Source organism: Hipposideros armiger, unplaced genomic scaffold (genome assembly GCF_001890085.2).
Source record: "Hipposideros armiger isolate ML-2016 unplaced genomic scaffold, ASM189008v1 scaffold_304, whole genome shotgun sequence".
NCBI classification, from domain to species: domain Eukaryota; kingdom Metazoa; phylum Chordata; class Mammalia; order Chiroptera; family Hipposideridae; genus Hipposideros; species Hipposideros armiger.
In genome coordinates, this window is record NW_017731654.1 from 1947915 (window position 1) to 1966471 (window position 18557).

General features: G+C 45.5%; 1 protein-coding gene across 3 annotated transcripts in view; it reads left to right on the forward strand.

Moving 5' to 3' along the window:
- The window catches only part of SHPK (sedoheptulokinase), a 28544-nt gene that overhangs the window by 7638 nt on the left and 2349 nt on the right, over window positions 1–18557 (forward strand). The window contains exons 3-6 of one of the 3 annotated variants that reach the window (XM_019659825.1): window positions 6812–6995; window positions 7533–7685; window positions 8647–8822; window positions 15555–15755. In XM_019659825.1, the coding sequence (XP_019515370.1) occupies window positions 6812–6995; window positions 7533–7685; window positions 8647–8822; window positions 15555–15755 (714 nt within the window). The remainder of the gene's footprint in view (window positions 1–6811; window positions 6996–7532; window positions 7686–8646; window positions 8823–15554; window positions 15756–18557) is intronic. The other 2 variants (XM_019659828.1, XM_019659826.1) reach the window with 2 other exon arrangements.

An 18557-nucleotide genomic window follows, 5' to 3' on the forward strand; every position in this document is an offset into this window, starting at 1 on the left:
TGTTCAGCATCTTAGCTGTGGAGGGCAGTGTCACTGGCCCTCATATGTGGGATCCAAACCGGGGCCCTCTGGCGTCCCAAGCGAGTTCTTAACCATCGCGCCACTCGGCCGGCCCCCAAGCCAACTCTTAACCAATGCACCACATGGCCTGCCCTGCAGACGCTGAGCTTTTAAAGACCTCTGGGGGGGCCAGAGCTCTAGGAGGGCACAGTAGCTCAATGAAGGGAGGAGCTTCCCAACAGAATGGCCGAGGAAGGATGAGGCTCCTGTAAGAAGTTGTATGCTTCTTGTTATGGCAAGTGTTGAAAATATATATATATTTTTTATTATAAAACATTCTATATTGCTATAAAAGTTGTGAGAGTAGTATAATGAACTGATACATACCCATCACCCAGCTTCCAAAATACCAGTATTTTCCTGCAGGTGTTTTAAGCAGAAGATGGATGGCTACTTTGGGGGGCTGTAGTTGAGGGGATTTGAACATTGGATTCCCCCGTTTCTGCCTGGAGAGTCAGCGATTCTGATTCCTCTGGGCCAAGTGAGTGGTGACTTGCCTCTCAGCAGCATGACTGACATCTAGTGATGCATCTTATTATCAGTCCCCGGGATAGGCTGGATACCCGTGGAAGCCAGTTCAGGCTCCCTCCTTTTTTCCCTCCCTCTCATCTGCCTGTTGTCAGGCCAGCTGGGACCACAGGACCTGCTTGGCTCCAATCGGTAGCAGGAATAGCAGGCCAATTAGGGTGTTAGAGCTGACCGCTCAGAGGGAGTCTAGGTTGTAAAAGCTTTTTAAACTCCTTAATTTTGCATTAACGAGAATAAATGTCCTTTTAATACTAAAACCGGTCCCAAAGAGGACAGCAGAGATCTAATGATTGTGGTCTGGTCACACGCCTTCCTTTCTGCCCGTCTCCTGGACTCTGTAACAACCACACAAACCATGGCTCACCTCGTTGGAGCAAGCTGCTTAATATTTCATCGAGCCAGCCCACACGCCTTTCTGTTTTCTGTTTCTGGGAAGGAGGAAAGCCACTGTTTGACCATGATGATACCTGCTTAGCAGAGTTAGGTGAAATCATATTTGGGATCAAGTTGTTCTGCTTTTAACGGCAGCCATAATTCAGTTTGGGTTCAGTACCTACAATCTATCAGGCTCTGTGCCGGACCCCGCGGGAGACATAGAAAGGAGTGGTTGAAGCCCTAACTTTCCAGGGCACACTCAAGGCAGTCAATGTAGGTGGGCACCAGTAACCGGAGCCGAGAGCTAAGTGCTTTCACGAGGGTACAAACAAGCCCGCTGAAGGAGAGGAGAGGGCATGACTAGTGTCTTCTGAGAGGGCTGTGGTTATGCCTGCTTCCAGACTCCATTTTCAGCCTCAGTAATGGCAGGAGAGAAGTGGGGATCATAAAAACCAAGCTAAAAGGCAAGCAGCTCGTCTATAGTAGACCAAGAAAGAATGTGGGTACATATAAAGAACTACTAACAAGGAAAGGACAGGTGGCCCTGTGGAAAAATAGGCAAAGGATAAGGACAGGCAGTTCCTAGAAGAGGAAATACAAATGACTAATAAGCATATGAAAAGGTTGTTCAAGGTCATCACTAATTAGGGAGGCTCAGATGAAAACAGCAGTGAGAAACCCTTTGCCACCCACTGGTTGTAAGAAATCAAAGTTTGATTATGTCAAGAGTTGGCAAAGGGAGTGGAAAATTGGTTCTTTTAAGGACCGCTGTTGGCAGTGTCAGTCAGCATAGCCGTTTCGGAGGGCAGTTTGGCGGGGCCCATTAGAAATAAGATAGCTGCTACTAAAAGAAAGAAAATAAGATAGCTGTTATGACTGTGGGTGAAAAAGTGGTCACATACTAAACCTGACAAGCTCAGGGGAGGCCAGCATGGCAGGCCCTACAAACGCAGAGACCAAAATTAACCACAGGGGATGGTCTGAACATAAGAATTCCTAACTAAAAGCGGGTCATGGCTGGGAGTCACATCGTTGGCCTGTAGCTTCCTTGACAAAGGTCATTCTTTACCCTAAGTGAGCCTGTCTATTTATTGTCTTTATACATCTAAGGTAATAGACACTTGGAATGTCAGAGTAATCCCTTTTTCCCAACCCATCAGGGCTCAACCCACTGTGCCAGAGCACCAGACTACAGAACTCCTCATTGTTATCTTGTTCCTTGAATACCATCTCTATGTGCTGTAAATATTAATTGTTAACTATCCTGTACCCACCAATGGAAAAGAAGTGTGTGTCTTTCCATTTTTACTTTTTATCCAGTCCCAGAGATTTCCCTCACTTTGCTTTCTCCCTCAATCTACCCACAATGGATTTCATGTAATCCTCCTTACGTCTCCTCTGATTCTAATGTATAAAATAAGCGGGAAAACTGCCATTTTCTGGAGCATTTTCTTAATCCATTGAGATTTTGCTTCCCAGCAGTTGTCGTCAGTTTGGTTCACTCATTAAACTTCTCTACAGGTTTAGACGTTTCTTACGTCAACATGACTCAATTGCACTACTACTTGGAATCTGTTCAGGAAAAGTCCTATAACACGAATGTGTGTAAGAAGGCATAATCATTGTTGTTCACTGCATCCTTGTTTATAGTAGTGGAAACTGCGACATTTAATTACGAGCCAATGGTTAAATTAATGTTGGTATGCCCATGCTGTAGAATCATAGTAGTTAAAAAGAATAGGGTACGTTCATGTGTGCTGACATGGAAGGAACTGCAGAACATGTTTTTGGATGATAAAAACAACCCCTAGAAAAATAAATACAGTGTATTTGTTTTTTAAAAATAGACAAGAACAAAACCCAACCCAATTCAACCGAACCAAACAAAATATGTGTATGTGTAAAAATTTCGAATGGTTACCCTGCAAGTGCTGACAGAGAGAGAAAGGGGGCTGGGACTCAGGGGGAGACGGTCCAGGCATTGCCCCGCTTTGCTTCATGGCAGCACTATTTTGCAGTGGAGGCCAGAGTCTCATCTCCATCCATTAGCTTTGGAGTGTTCGTGATACTGATAACTTTTCTTGACTGTCAACTTTCTTTTCCCATTCTGCTGCAGTAGTTGTGTTTATATTGCATGGCAGTATGGGAAATATCCCTTGGATGAGAAGAAAGAACAAAAGATACGTAATGGGGTATATTCTGAAAAAGTCTTAGACCATGGACAGGGTTTAGAAGGTAAAGGTCTATTGTCATCATCATCATTATCATCATCACTAACATTAATTGGGTACTTACTGTGTGTCAGATATTGTTCTAAGTGCTTTACATGTATTAACTCATTTAATACATACAACCCTACACATACAATACACACAGTACACAACCCTAGCCCTAACTCTAACCATTCCCTTTGCTACTAGCCTGAGAGTAAAGTCAACACACAGGCAGAAAGAGCCACACGCATCCAGAAACAGAGTTATAAGAAGTCTACCTCTGGACTTCCAGATGCAGTTGCCACCAAGACGCTGAACTAGCTTGACTTCTGGCTCTTTCCCCCAAGATGGGTTTCTGAGGAATCATAAGAGAAAAACACCAGGAAAAGGGGAGAACATTGTGAGAAAGCCCGGGGCGATGGGACTGGTATGTGCGGGTTGATGGTTTGGGTCTGGGGCAAAAGACAGCCAGCCTTGCCTATGGAAGGGTAAACGAGGAGGGAGGACCACTAAGTCCCCTGGTTTGCCATAGCTTTGGGACAAACAGCACCTTTTCCCCACACCTACAGGAACTCTGGTGTCTTCAGGAATAAAATTAAGGCAGTGGAGAAAAACTGGTGCCCCTGCCCAAACCCCAGGGATGTTGACTTATAATCTAAGGATCCCTTAGCATTGTTTCTTCCTGAAGGGCAGAGGAGAAACCCTGACCTGAGGAGACACTTTACAGGGTGGGGATGGCTTAGCTGTAGCTCCACCCCAGCACTAATCTGTCCTCCCCCCCAGCACCCAAGGTTGACAGGGACTGAGGTCAGCCCATTTACATATTGCCTGACAGAGTAGCCAGTACTCCCAGAGCAAAATAATTGCACAGGCCAGAGTAAGAAGACATTTGAAGAGCACGACAGTTTCACAAGAAAAACATCTTACTGGGTTGTTTGATGGAGATTCTATCAGAAGCAGAACTATTAGAAGGGACAGACTAAGTATTTAAAATTAGGTTGACATAATACTAAAAGATATTAAAGGAAGATATTAGCAAGGAAACAAGAAAAAGAAAACAAAAAGAACCAAGCAGAACTATTAGGTATAAAAAATATAATAGTTGAAATAAAGAAGGTAATAGATGGGATTAATAGCAGAATCCATTGAACTTCAGAACAAATAGAAAATGAAAAGATCAGATTGAGGAAATCTCTTGGAAGGAAGAAAGAGAGGACAAAGAAGTAGAAAATAGAAAAGCTAAGAGACACAGACACTGAGAAGTAAATAGAAACACTAGCATCTGATTAATTGGAGACTTAGAAAGGGAAAAGAAAATTGGTAGAGGAAGAACTATTTGAAGAATTAATGGAAAAAACTTTTCCCTAATTGACAAAATAAGATGTAATGCCCCAGACTGAAAGGGCCCATAGACTGTTAAAGAGGAAAGAGAAGGAAAACCCCAGCTAGATCTATTGTAGTGAACCTTCAAGGATTTCAAAGACAAAGAGAGAATTCCAAAAGCTCACAGGGTGAAAGATCAGATCCCATATAAAAGAATTAGAAGCAGATTGACATTAAATATTTTTCAACAGCAATATTCTATGTAAAAAGGCAATACAACAGTGTTTTGGTTCTGTATTGCTACATAACAAACTACCTCCAAACTCAGTGATTTAAAACAGTAACTATTTTTTTAAAAGATTTTATTGGGGAATTGGGGGAGGGGAACAGCATTGGGGAATCAAGGGAAGGGAAACAAACAAGTTGCTGTCCTTTTTTCCTTCAGTCTAGTTGTGGAGGACTTCGCTTCGCTGGCCCATGTTGGTATTACATTCTGCTTTTCCCAGGTGAGGCAGATTAGTCGCCGGGCCCTGGATGGCCGTTCATGGTGGCTCCTGGTAGCTCACACTGGCTGCCGGCCACTCACGCTGGCTGCCTGCCATACATGGTAGCGTATGGCAGCCCACTCCAGCAGGGGCTGCAGCCTACGCTGTCGCCGGCGACTCATGGCAGTCCAGCTCCAGGTCGAGCTGTTGTTTACCATCTTAGCTGTACAGGGCGCAGCGTCACTGGCCCTCATGTGGGATCCGAACCGGGGCCCTGCTGCTCAGAGCTGGCGCCCCAAGCCAGCTCTTAACCAACGTGCCACTCGGCCGACCCTAAAACAGTAACTATTTTATTGTATCTTGTGAATCCTGGGACAGGAATTGGGCAGGGCTCAGCTGACTGATCTATGCATGGAGTTTGTGGAGGTTGCTTGGGAGTTTTCATTTGGTGGACAGACTGGTCTGGAGGGTTCAGGATGGTTCTAACCAATGCCTGGTGCCTTGGCGGGGAAGCTGGAAGGCTAGCTCACCTGGGGATGGTTTGCCAGATGCCTACATGTGACTTCTCTACATGGTCTGTCCAGCATGGAGACTTCTTACATGGCAGCTGGCTTCCCCTGTGTGAGCTCTCCAAGAGGCTCTGGTGGGAACTGCACAACTTCTTATCTTAGCCTTGGGGGTCCTAGGAGGTCACTCCTGCCACATTTGCCTTGGTCCAGCAAGTCACCAAGGCCACCTCAGATTCCAGGAAAGAGGGTTTAGATTCTACCGCTTAGTGGAGGAGTAGGAAGTAATTTGTGGCTGTCTACCACAAATCTATAAATAATGTTCTTAAGTATTGAAGAAAAGGAACTTAGAACCTAGAGTATTGTAACCAGTCAAACTGTCATTCAAATAGGAGGATATGAAAAGTCATTCTGAGGCAATAGGCCTTCAGACACTTTGCCACAGAAACACCTACACTGGAAACAGTTTTGGATGAAATATTTAATAAGAGCAGAGAAAAATCCAGAAGATGTTTCAAGAGATAAATGAAGTAAAGATGGCCAGATTCCTTAGTAAATTTTGATGTCTAAACATCAATTAGCTAAGACCACAGGAAAAGAGAAAACACATACATCCTTGATTATCCAAAATCAAGTCCAGATAATATCAACATGATGAGGACTGGAAGGACAAAGATTAGGGAATTTGAGAGTGTGCCACAGTTCTTTTCTTATCTGGGGTAAGAAAAGGTATAATATCAACTTTATTTTTAAATTTTTTTTATTGTTAGTTTCAGGTGTACAGAACAATGCAATAGTTATCCTTTTTACTCTTCACACAGAAACAACCCTCCTCCCCCATCTACTGCCCTCCTATCCCCGATATCATGCTTATCTATTACAATTCCATTGACTCCATTCCCACTCTCTACTCCACGTCCCGTGACTATATGTATATATAATTATAGTTGACATACAATGTTATTCAACATCAGCTTCAGAAATACAGTGTGGTGGTCAGGCCTCTACACCGACTATGAAGTAGTCTCCCTAACAAGACATGAGCATCAACTTTAAAAAATGACGAAAAAGGAACACAGAAGAAGGGGGACAAATGGAGGGAGTAAGTGGCTTGCCCAGGGTCACATAGCCTTTGGTGGTAGAGCCAGGTGCTAAAACCCAGGTGCTTTAATCATAGAACCCGTGTGTGAGTGAAGTGAGCGAAACATTATCATGGGTGATAAGGTCTGTGCTATAACTGCACTAGCAGAGTAGTCTCAAGGATGTGCTGGTGCTGGTCAGTTGCTCTTTTCTCTGATTTTGGTCATCTCCTTTGTTCCAGGCTGTGAATGGACGGAGGGAAGGGCCGCCCCTGTGTTCCAGCCCAGAGCCGTGAGCCACCTGGTTACATGGCAAGATGGCCGGTGTAGCCGCGCGTTCCTGGCTTCTCTGCCCCAGCCAGAGTCCCATCTCAGTATGGCCACGGGATTTGGCTGTGCAACCATCTTCTGGCTTTTGAAAAATAGGTACAGACAACTTTTCTTCGAATTGGGCGTTGGATTTCTGAGGGAATGAGAGTGGCCAGGGGGCTGCACCTCCAAGCCGGTCAATATCACCCTGCATTCTGGATTGTTCCTTACTGAGTGGGGCCTGCCACAGGGTATAGTCATGGACCTAGACTTGGTCTAGGACTGCTTCATGTCCCAGAGGGCTGTCTATTGGTTATCTTATTCTAATCCAGAGGGGGGAAAAGGGCGCCAGAGAGGACAAGGGACTGCCAAGGGTCATGTGGTGAGTCATGGTGGGGTCAGGGCTGCTGAGAATGACTGATGTTCTGCTTTCCCAGGTAGAGTGTATCCCCTCCTGAGTCCTCTCCCCTAATGACAGCTTTGCTTGGAGTGACTGGGAGGGCCTCAGCTCAGGAGGTCCATCTGGGGAGCCTGTGGGGTTCTGGCTGCCACCCAGCTGTGCCATTTGTAGTCCACTCTGCCCGCACGTAGATGCTGCACACGCTGTCAAGTCACTGTTAGATGATACTGAATTGTTTTTGGTATGAAAACCAGCCCAGAGTTTCTGAAGTCCTACGATGCCGCTGGCACCATCCATGACTATGTGGTTGCCATGTTGTGTGGCTTGCCCAGACCCCTGATGTCTGACCAGAATGCCGCTAGCTGGGGCTATTTCAACACCCAGAGCCAAACCTGGAACATGGAGATGTGAGTATTACCTTTCAGGCTGGCTCCGGCTGAAGGGCAGATTCTCGAGAGTGAAAGCTTTGTCGGGGCTTTCCGATGTGGGAATAGTGGGGGATTCCAGGAGGCCAGGGTTCCAACGCCCCCCCCCAACCTGTTCCAGTCACTGGGCATGGGTGGGCCTGGTGGCAAGTGAAGCCCTTGGGGAGGCTCCTCCAAAGTCACCCAGACCTAGGGTGGGCTCCCCAGTTCTCTGTGACTCGAGCCTCACCTGTAGATTTCAATAAGCAACTTTTACTCTTTAATATGTTTTAAAATAAGGTGAAGAAATGAAAGCGGTAGGCAAGAGGGATGCCTTTTCAGTTCTGTTTAAACAATCATTTGCCTTTTCAGGTCCAGAGGTCCAGTGCCCTGTAAGTTCACTTCCTTCAGGGCCCCAATTCTGAGCTCTAATAAAACAAAAAGCACCTGGTAGTTCAGGTAAAGGACTTTCTAGCATGTTTTCTAGAATTGGCAGCCCCATATTCACTAATGCTGGGTGATGAGTGCATTTGGTACTCAGGAGATGACCCATGGGTGTGACTTTGTTGTGGTCTGTGCTAACCACCTTTGACTTTGCACGGAAGCTCCCGGCTGCCTCCCTTTGCAGCAGAGTGTGTGTGTTTCCTTTAAACATAGGGGGCTGGATGCCCCCTGTTATCTGGCTCTTATCTAATTCTTCCTGATCATCCCTGCTTAAACCGCTTGTTTTCTTCCCCTGGAGGCCAATCCCAAGTTGTTGGAAGCCAGTGTTTACTCTTTTAAAACCCCGCGCCTATTTCTCCTGGTTTTTAGAAAAGCTAAAGAGGCCCCCCGTGAAAACACTGGCATGTCCCTTCCCTTCTGTTTGTATCCTATAGCATTTCCCTTTGCTGAGTTTCCTGGAAACAACAAACCCCAGAAAACCTAGCTCTAGGTAAATCCACTGTCCTATTTCGGTTTGCAGACTGAGGGCCTCGGGCTTTCCTGTCCGTCTGCTCCCGGACGTCACGCAGCCCGCCAGCGTGGCAGGCAGAACTTCCCACGCGTGGCTCGAAATCCCCAAGGGGACACAGGTGGGCGTGGCCTTGGGTGACTTACAGGCCTCCGTCTATTCCTGTATGGCCCAAAGGACAGATGCCGGTAAGTCTTTTGTTCTCTCCTTAGACTTCTACTCTGTGTGAGGGTCCAAGGGGCACACATACCTGGTAGCCTCAGCATCCTGTCAATCATTATCCTGGAAACATGAAAATCACCTCCATCCCTACAGGTGAAGCCCCTGCCCCGGGAGGTTATCATCCAGCAGGGCCAGTTCTGCCCCTGACCACAGCCTGTGTCTTTCCTCTCTAGGGCCAGGTGAGGGAAACGACCCTCTCTTTCTCGTTGGCTGGTTTCTGTGTAACTCCATGACCAAGAAAATAGATTAGTAGATTAAGGTTTCTTATTTTGTGTTTGTCAATGAAAGTTCCATTCCATCTGATTAGAAAGGCAGAGCCTTTTCTGTATTTTCGTGCAAGAGAGTTACAGTGAGGTGGAAGCATCAGTCTAGGGCAGGGGTTGATGCACTTTTTCTGTAAAGGGCCAGATAGGAAGTATTTTAAGCTTCGTGGGCCGTATGGTTTCTGTTGTAACTATGTAACTCTGCTGTTGGAGTGTGAAAGCAACCATAGCCAATATATGAATGAATGGGCCTAGCTATGTTGCAATGAAACTATTTATAGAACTGAAATGTGAATTTCATATAATTTTCATGTGTCATGAAATATTCTCCTTTTGATTTTTTTTGTTTGTTTTAGTGTTTTATTATATCTCTCTATATATTTTTTTGTTTTGTTTTTCTTCTTTTGATTTCTTTTCAACCATGTGAAAATGGAAGAATATGTTACTGGGGTTGTAAACTAGTGCAGGCCCTTTGGAAAACAGTCTGGCAGTTTTGCAAAAGTTAAACATGGAGCTACGCTGTGACCCAGTAATCCTACTCCTGGGTATACACCCAAGAGAACTGAAAACACATATCCACACAAAAACTTGTACACAAATGTTCCTAGCAGCATTATTCCTAATAGGCAAAAAGTAGAAACAATGCCCATCAATTGATAAACAGATTAATAAAAAGTGGTGTATCCACACAGCTAAAATGCCACAACATGTGAATGAAAGTGAAAGGAATGAATGAAGCATATCCCAAAAGGCCATCTATTGTATGATTCCATTCCTATGAAATGTCCATAATTGACAAATCCGTAGAGACAGAAAGTAGATTAATGGTTGCCAGGGGTTTGAAGGGGAGAGTGTGATTGTGAACAGGTACGGGGATTCTTTTTGGAGCGATGAATATGTGTTCTAAAATTAGATCTAGGTGATGGTTGCACAATTCTGTGAATATCCTAAAAACCCCTGAATTGTACACTTTAAAGGGGTATGTTATATAGTGAATTTATATGAATTACATCTCAATAAAGCTATTAGAACAAAAAAAAAAGTGAAAGCTGTTCTTAGCTCCTGGGCCATACCAAAACAGACGGTGGGCTGGATATAGCCCGTGGGCCATCATTTGTCCATCCTTGTGTTACTGGAGTGCAGGCCTTCCTCGGCCTGGTGTCCAGGTTTCTTGGCGTCTCGAGCAAAGAATTGAACGAGATACCGAGGGAAAGTAGTGTAAGAGCAGTTTATTAGAAGAAAAAGTGCACTTCAAAGAAACAGAAGCTCAAAGGCCTAAAGCCCCAAGGGCCAGGGCCAAGGCCAAGGGTGTCATTATTAGGAAATAAAGTACACTCCAAAGAGTTTGGAGCAGGCCGAGCTAAAGAAGGAGCTCAGAAGGTGCTGACTGGCCAGGACTTGCAGTTTTTATCCTTCTTTCTCTAGAATGGGCTGTTCCTTTCTACGTATAGGACCACTTGATTGACAACTGTGATTGACAAGAGGCTATTACCTCATCTTTTTATTTTATTTATTTATTTTTTTACAGATTTTTTATTGGGGAGTTGGGGAAGGGAAATAGTGTTAGGAAATTGGGGAAGGGGAACGGCCAAGTTGTCCTTCAGTCTTAGTTGTGGAGGGCGCAGCTAGCTCAGCTCCAAGTCCAGTCACCATCTGGCTGCCTGTCGGCAGCTAGGGGCTGCTCAGCTCAAGGTGCCATGTTCAATCTTAGTTGCAAGTAGGCATAGTCCACCATCCCATGCGGAAGTCGAACCGGCAACCTTGTTAGGAGCACGTGCTTTCACCAGCTGAGCCATCCTGTCACCTGTTGACGGCTCAGCGGCAGCTCAGCTCGGGCGCAGCTCACTGGCCCATGTGGGAATCGAACCGGCAACCTCGTTGCTCAGAGCTCACGCTCTTAACCAACTGATCCACTCGGCCAGCCCTACCTCATCTTTTTAGACTGCACATGTTCCCTCCCAGAGTTCAGTCTGTTATAATGATATTAATGAACTTCCAGGCATATGTATGATATTATAATGATGGTATAATAAGGCCCAGGTGAAATGAAGGTTGTTGTGGTCTTTATTATAGCGCAGGTGTGAGTGACCAGTCTCATCCAGTCGAGTATTTTGTACTCATTTGTTTCCTCATAGGGGCAGATAATTACAATGAAGAAGGGAAGTTTTGGATGGAAAGGGAAGGTATTTTGGTCGGTCACATCCTGTGGGTTTGTTGGACGTGCAGGAATGCAGAGACCCGATGCCTGTCTCTATCTGCCTGTCTTGTTTTCCCCTTGAGAGATGTGATCCCCATAAAATCTCTATGGGAAACTGAGGGACAGGAGGTCTTTTCTTCTGTATCTTCTTCCTGCTGGGCAGGGGCGTAGAGCTGTCCCTGCCTATTGGGGGGTTCACGGAACTCTCACCCTAGCTGATCTCGGATGAGAGGAGGGGGTCTCAAGATCTGCCTGGAAGACCGTATTGGCTTCTTTTGTTGCGACTGGCAATCTTGCTGGGGCACCATCTGTATCCCCAAGGCCCCTGAATGAGGAAAAATAGATTTTAATTAATTAATTTCCTAAAGAGCAGAGCTCAAAGCTATTGATGCAGGGTGGCTACGGGTTTGGGAAGAACATTAGGCTTCAGTGATTACAATCAACAAGTATGAGTCACAAATTTCAGGGCAATTATCTAAAGCAGGGGGTAGGAGATGAAAACCTGGGAAAAAGGAAACTTGAAGAAAAAGGAAGCTGGGCCGGCCGAGTGGCGCGATGGTTAAGAACTGGCTTGGGACACCAGAGGGCCCCGGTTCGGATCCCACATATGAGGGCCAGTGACACTGCCCTCTACAGCTAAGATGCTGAACAACAGCTCAACCTGGAGCTGGGCTGCCGTGAGTCGCCGGCGACGGCGTAGGCTGCAGTCCCTGTGGCAGTGGGTTGCCATGGGCTACCGTATGTAGCCAGCAGCCAGCGTGAGCGGCCAGCAGCCGCAGTGAGCGGCCGTCCAGAAGCCGGCGACTGATCTGCCTCACCCGGGAAGAGCGCAATGATGGTGCCAACTTGGGCCAGTGAAGCAGTGTCCTCCACAACTAGACTGAAGAACAAAACGACAGCAACTTGTCTGTTCCCCTTCCCCCAATTCCCCAGCACTGTTCCCATCCCCACAATTCCCCAATAAAAATCTTTAAAAAAAAAGGAAAAAGAAAAAGGAAGCTTAAAATCAAAGTTTTTCAGTGGGGTGGGGGTGGGGGTGACTACTTGCTTGGCCGCATCACCTTGGGCCTGGCTGCCCAAGCAGGGTGGTTTCAGGATGTGTGTTTCATTTGATCCTCACAGCAGCCTGGCTGAACAGAGTCCACTTTGGGAGCACCTCGTTATCAAGGGGATCAGAGAATTCATTCATCTTACCGAGGTTCTCTTCCTCCATCAGTTAGAATGATTACAATTCACCCCTGAGTTTAAAAATTCTGAGTTGCACTATCCTCGGTATAGTAGTTTGTTCCTATTTCATTCCATTATGAAGAAATAACATTTTAAGAAACTGGTTTTATTTTGTTTTTAGTAGTGATTCCTGTTAATTCAAGATTAGCTGAGAGGGAAAGGTGAAATTCTGCCAATTTTGTTTGCCCGTATATGTGATAAAATCTTCTAAGGTCAGAAAGAGTTCAAAACTTTTTCTCCCAAATTTTCAATGAAAATCAATGCCCAGGGAAAAGAGGCTAAGTTTATTCTGTGAGGTTTAATTTTCCCAGTGCACTGTTGCTCTCCTTATATAAATCTTCTTCGCAAAGCATGCCTGTCAGGGAACTCATGTGGGCTTTGGGTCCAGCCCTCACGCCTGGGTTGCAATTTCAGCCCCTCTTTCTTCCATCGGACGTGACCTTGGGCAGGCGGCTTTTCTTCCTGAGCCCTCGGCATCACCCACAATGAGGGTGATGATGTCTTCTCATGGGGCAGTGGTAGTGATGCCCTGGGGTGCTGCTGCCTGTAAAAGCCTGGTTCTTTTCTCCTACCTGGTATTTTTCAAATCTTAGGCTGTTCCTTCCACAGGGGGCTGTCCTATGCCTGGATGTAAATGTGCTTTCTGTATGGTGAGTGAGGGGCTCGTCAAATAGGAAGAAAGTGAGACTTAGTCACCCTCTTCACTGAGCTGGTTGTAGTCTCTGGTTCCAGATTGGGGTTACTAGCCTGTACTCAGCTGTGCCGCGTCCATGGGCAAAGTTGGTTGGCCCCATCATTGACACCTCCACCTGAGGGGACAGGTGGAGGGCACATTGCTTTTGGTTTATAGTTATGGTGAAAGGCTTGATGGGGCAGAAAGTAAACGTTATTGGCTTCCTGAGATTTGTTTTTGCTCTCCTTGCTTCTAACCCCACAGTAGGTGGGAAAGTTGAATGCTGACTTCAATTAGTTAGGCCCCCAACAGATGGAAAACAGAGTTTTTGGTCAGGTCTTGTGAGAAATGGAGGAGACTCCTGGAACAGTCTGCAGGCCCTGGCCATGATCTAAAGAAGAAAATCGTCCCCTCTGTGCTGGGTCTGGGAGTTTCCCCGCTGCTTGTGGGGGAGGTTAAGAAAATGAGAAGGAGGGATGGCCGGTTAGCTCAATTGGTTAGAGTGTGGGCTCATAATACCAAGGTTGCCGGTTCGATTCCCACATGGGCCATTGAGGTGTGCCCTCCCCAACTAGATTGAAACAACTATTTGACTTGGAGCTGTGGGTCCTGGAGAAACACACTATTCCCCAATAATCCCCCCTGCCCAAAAAAAAAGAAAAAGAAAAAGAAATTGAGAAGAAGGTAGAATTTGCCAAAAATGAATAAGACCTTTGAAGAGAATACAACATTTGGGCTAAGGTCTTACTCTGTGCAAACAGTTGTCTATTGCTGTGTAACACATCACTCTATACTTAGTAGCCTAAAACAGCAAACTGTTGCTACTTCACACAGTTTCTTTTTGTGTATGTGCCTAGGTTTGAAATTTATTTTGTAAGTATCTGTTTAAAATAGATGATACAGGGGCCAGCTGAATGGCTCAGTTGGTTAAGAGCTTGCTCAAGAGTGCGAGCTCTGAGCAACAGCGGTTCGCATCCCGCCCGAGCTGAGCTGCTGCTGAGCTGCCAACAGGTGGCTGGATGGCTCAGCTAAAAAAAAATTAAATAAATAAAATAAAATAGATGATACAGTTTCTGAGAGTCAGGAATCTGGGTGTAGCTGGAGGGTCTGACTCAAGGCCCCTCATGAGATTGCAGTCAAGCTGTCAGTGGGCTGGGACTGCCCTCATCTGAAGGCTTGACCAGGCCTGGAGGGTCCACTTCTCAGTTCCCTAATGTGGCTCTTGGCAGGAGGCCTCAGCTTGTTGCCACGTGGGCCCTCGTAGTAGTGCCTTCTCCCAGAGCAAGTGAACCAAGACACAAGCTGCAGTGCCTTTTTATGACCTTGTCTTCAAAGTCACATGCTGTCACTTCTGCTTTTTTTTTAATTTAAAAATTAAAGTTTAATAAAGAACAGGATATAGTCCCAAAATATCTCCCAACAAAAATACTTCTACCCCACATAAGTGAAATCACATGGTTCTCGACTTTTTCTGACTTATTTCACTTAGCATAATACTCTTGAGATCCATCCATGTTGTTGAAAATGGCAGTATTGCATCTTGTCTTATGGTTGAGTAATATTCCATTGTATATATGTACCACAACTTCTTTATCCAATCATCTATTGAAGGACATTTTGGCTGTTTCCATGTCTTGGCCACCGTAAGTAATACTACAATGAACATCAGATACATATATCTTTATGGATAAATGTTTTCAAGTTTTTGGATAGATACCCAGGAGCAGGATTGCTGGGTCATATGGAATTCTATTCTTAACTTTTTTAGGAACCTTCATTCTGTTTTTCGTAGTGGTTGTATCAATTTACATTACCAGCAGCAGTGTATGAGGGTTCTTTTTTCTCCACAACTTCTCCAACGCTTGTTATTATTTGTCTTGTTGATAATAGCCATTTTAACAAGTGTGAAGTGATAGCTCATTGTGGGTTTGATTTGCATTTCCCTAATAGCTAGTGAAGTTGAGCAGTTTTTCATGTATCTGTTGGCCGTTTGTATGTCTTCTTGGGAGAAGTATCTGTTCAGGTCCTCTGCCTATTTTTTAATTGGATTGTTGTTTTTTTTTTTTTGTTCAGTTACTTGTATGAGTTCTTTATATATTTTGGATATCAGCCCCTTATTGGATGTATTGTTTACAACATTTCTATTTTATATTCCCTTCATGAGAAGCAAGTTGCTGAGTCCAACCCATACTCATGGGGAGGGGAACTAGGTTTTTTCCTGAAAGGAGGAATTTGGGGACGTGTTTCTCAAACCAGCACACTCTCCCCCTGCCCTGTTGGGACTTGTGACGTCTCAGTTTGCCCGACAGGCCTAACCTCTGCTTTCCTTGGACCCCAGTTCTCAACATAAGCACCTCAATTCAGCTGGCAGCCTCCATGCCTTCAGGATTCCAGCCGGCACAGACACCAGACCCTGCAGCCCCAGTTGCCTACTTCCCATACTTTGACAGGACCTACCTGGCAGTGGCAGCATCACTCAACGGGGGCAATGTGCTGGCCACATTCGTCCACATGCTGGTCCAGTGGATGGCGGAGCTAGGTAAAGTATGGCCCACACTGCGGTGTGCTGTCCTTTCTATGTGGCAATGTCTTTGTGCTGAACGTGCTGTTGAAGCTTCTAGATTCATGTCTCAGACCCAGCCAGGTTCTAGAACATCCTTTCCTTCCTTAGGGATCTGAGCTTGTAGCCTTCTTTCCTCTCATCTTCTGAGCTGCCATCACCTACTCTCTTTTTTGAGAGAGCACCTTCTACCCTCACCTTGACTGTGGAGTATCATGAGTCTCCCAGCTCTCCCCTGCCCCACTATCTTGTTTTCTCTGCCAGTAAGCTCCTGGGTTCCTTGCATTTGAGGTTATACTTCTGATGACTACATACAGATGAAAATAAAAGGATCAAACACAAATGAGGGGAAAGACTCGTGGTATTTTACAAGATCATGAAATCCTCATAGCATTTAATCCTGGTGAGTAGTTCCTGACTCCCTTTCTTAGAGAGATCCCTCCTGGCTACTGACGACCCCCTGCTCTCTTCTTTAATTTTCAGGATAGAGTTGATCAGGCCTTCCTCTGCTCTACATTATAGGGAAACACGAAACCTCCCTCTTCCAGGAAAGGTTCCCTTTCCAAGTACTTAAAGTAGACATGAAATTTCTGGTTGGCCGTCTAGGTCTAGAGAAATCATGTTCTTCTGATGCATCGGTTACCTATAGGAACTCAAAATCAAGTCATTCCAGGAAACCCCCCACATAGTCAGGGAGCCATGGGAAGCTCTTAGGGTCAGTCATGCAGACAAGTGTGGCTGACTCACATGGGTCTTTTCAGGCTGGCCAGGGAGGTCAAGATGGCTGTGTGTGTGAGTGTGTGTGTGTGTGTGTGTGTGTGTGTGTGTTCTGCCCCATTGGCTGAGATCTCCTCAGGAATGCTTCATGGAAATCACAGAACTTGGATTTTGTTTTGCCTCGCCTCAGAAAAGGTTTTCAAGATGCAGAACCAGTTATCACCACCTTCAGGCAAGCCCTTTATCTAGATACTGCTTTAACTGGCTTGGGTCCGTTAATTGTTTACTGAGTTGACCGGTGTTTTTCTTTATACAGAAGTAACTATTTTTCTTACCCCTGAAAGCGGTGGTAATACTATTTAATTTCTTTGTCAGACCCTTCAAGAAAAAAAGTTGTTTGCATTTTCATGGTTCTTATTTTTAGGAAACTGTGTTTTGAAGGTTAGCATCTTATGTAACTTAACCTTTTATGAAATTTCGGCAGTTATGTCATTTGATTGAAAAAAACATAATTGCCAATATAAGAAAATTTAATCATATAAAAGACATACTTTTATTAACCAGAAACGGCCATGTTAAAGCATAGAATACAAAATAAAACTCTTGCTCTATTCAGAATACCATCCTATATTTGCATTCTATTCCAGAGGTTGGAAACAAGGAGTCCACCCTCATGTGGTAAGTTAGAGCAGGGCCTCAGAAGCAGGGTGGGCTGAGTTCGAATCCCAGCTCTGTGACTTGTGTGTGCTGTACTTCCCTTATCTGAAAATGAGGATCATCCTAGCGCCTACCTCACAGGACTGTGAGAATTAAGTGAGTTAAAATTGCGAAGCACTTAGAACGGTGTCTGGCCCATAGGAAGTACTGTATAACGCTTGTTAAATAAGCATAGTGTGGTGGCTGCAACCCAGGAGAGTGGCCTCAGTCCCCACCTCTGTCCCCAAGTCATTATGTAGCCTGGGCAAGTCCCTTGCCTTCTGTGTGTGTTTCCAGCTCCGATGTTCTGTGGTTCTAAGCCTGTGGTGTGGACATTTGGCCATGTGTAGCAGGTAATCCCACCAATAGATTCAGAGGAGGTGGTGAGCCAGGGATGCACAGATAGGACTGGAACCAGGTCCTTCCTTCAGGTGCTCCCCAAAGTCTGGGTTGTGGCCCCAAATTTTCCCAGTGAGGAAGAACACTTTCTTTCCACATTTCCTTAAAAAATATTTTGAAGTTTTATTGGGGAAATACAATCACACTATTATTATGATTATTATTTATTTGTGTGTGTGTGTGTGTGTGTGTGTGTGTGTGTGTGTGTAAATTTTATTGGGGAACAGTGTGTTTTTCCAGGACTCACCAGCTCCAAGTTGAGTAGTGTTTCAAACTAGTTGTGGAGGGTGTGCAACTCAGTGGCCCATGTGGGGACTGAACCGGCAACCTTGGTGTTATGAGCTTGAGCTCTAACCACCTGAGCTAACCGGCTGCCCCATTATTATTATTCTTAGACTGTAGACTTTATTCGAATCTCTACCACTTTTCCACTAATGTCTTTTTGTGTTCTAGGATTCCATCCAGGGTACCACATTATGTATATTTTTTATTTCATTTTATTTTTAAAAATTTTTTTTTTAATTGGGGAATTGGGGGGAGGGAACAGCGTTGGGGAATCAGGGAAGGGGAACAGACAAGTTGCTGTCCTTTTTTGTTCTTCAGTCTAGTTGTGGAGGACTTCACTTTACTGGCCCATGTTGGTATTATCATTGCGCTCTTCTCGGGTGAGGCAGATCGGTCGCTGGCGATTGGACTGTCGCTCACGGCGGCTCTTGGCAGCTCATGTCGGCTGCCAGCCACTCACGGTAGCCTACGGCAGCCCACTGCAGCAGGGGCTGCAGCCTACGCCGTCGCTGGCGACTCACGGCAGCCCAGCTCCAGGTCAAGCTGTTGTTCACCATCTTAGCTGTAGAGGGCGCCATCACTGGCCCTAATGTGGGATTCGAACTGGGGCCTTGATGCTCAGAGCTGGCATCCCAAGCCAGCTCTTAACCAATATGTCACTCGGCCGGCCCCACATTACCTTTA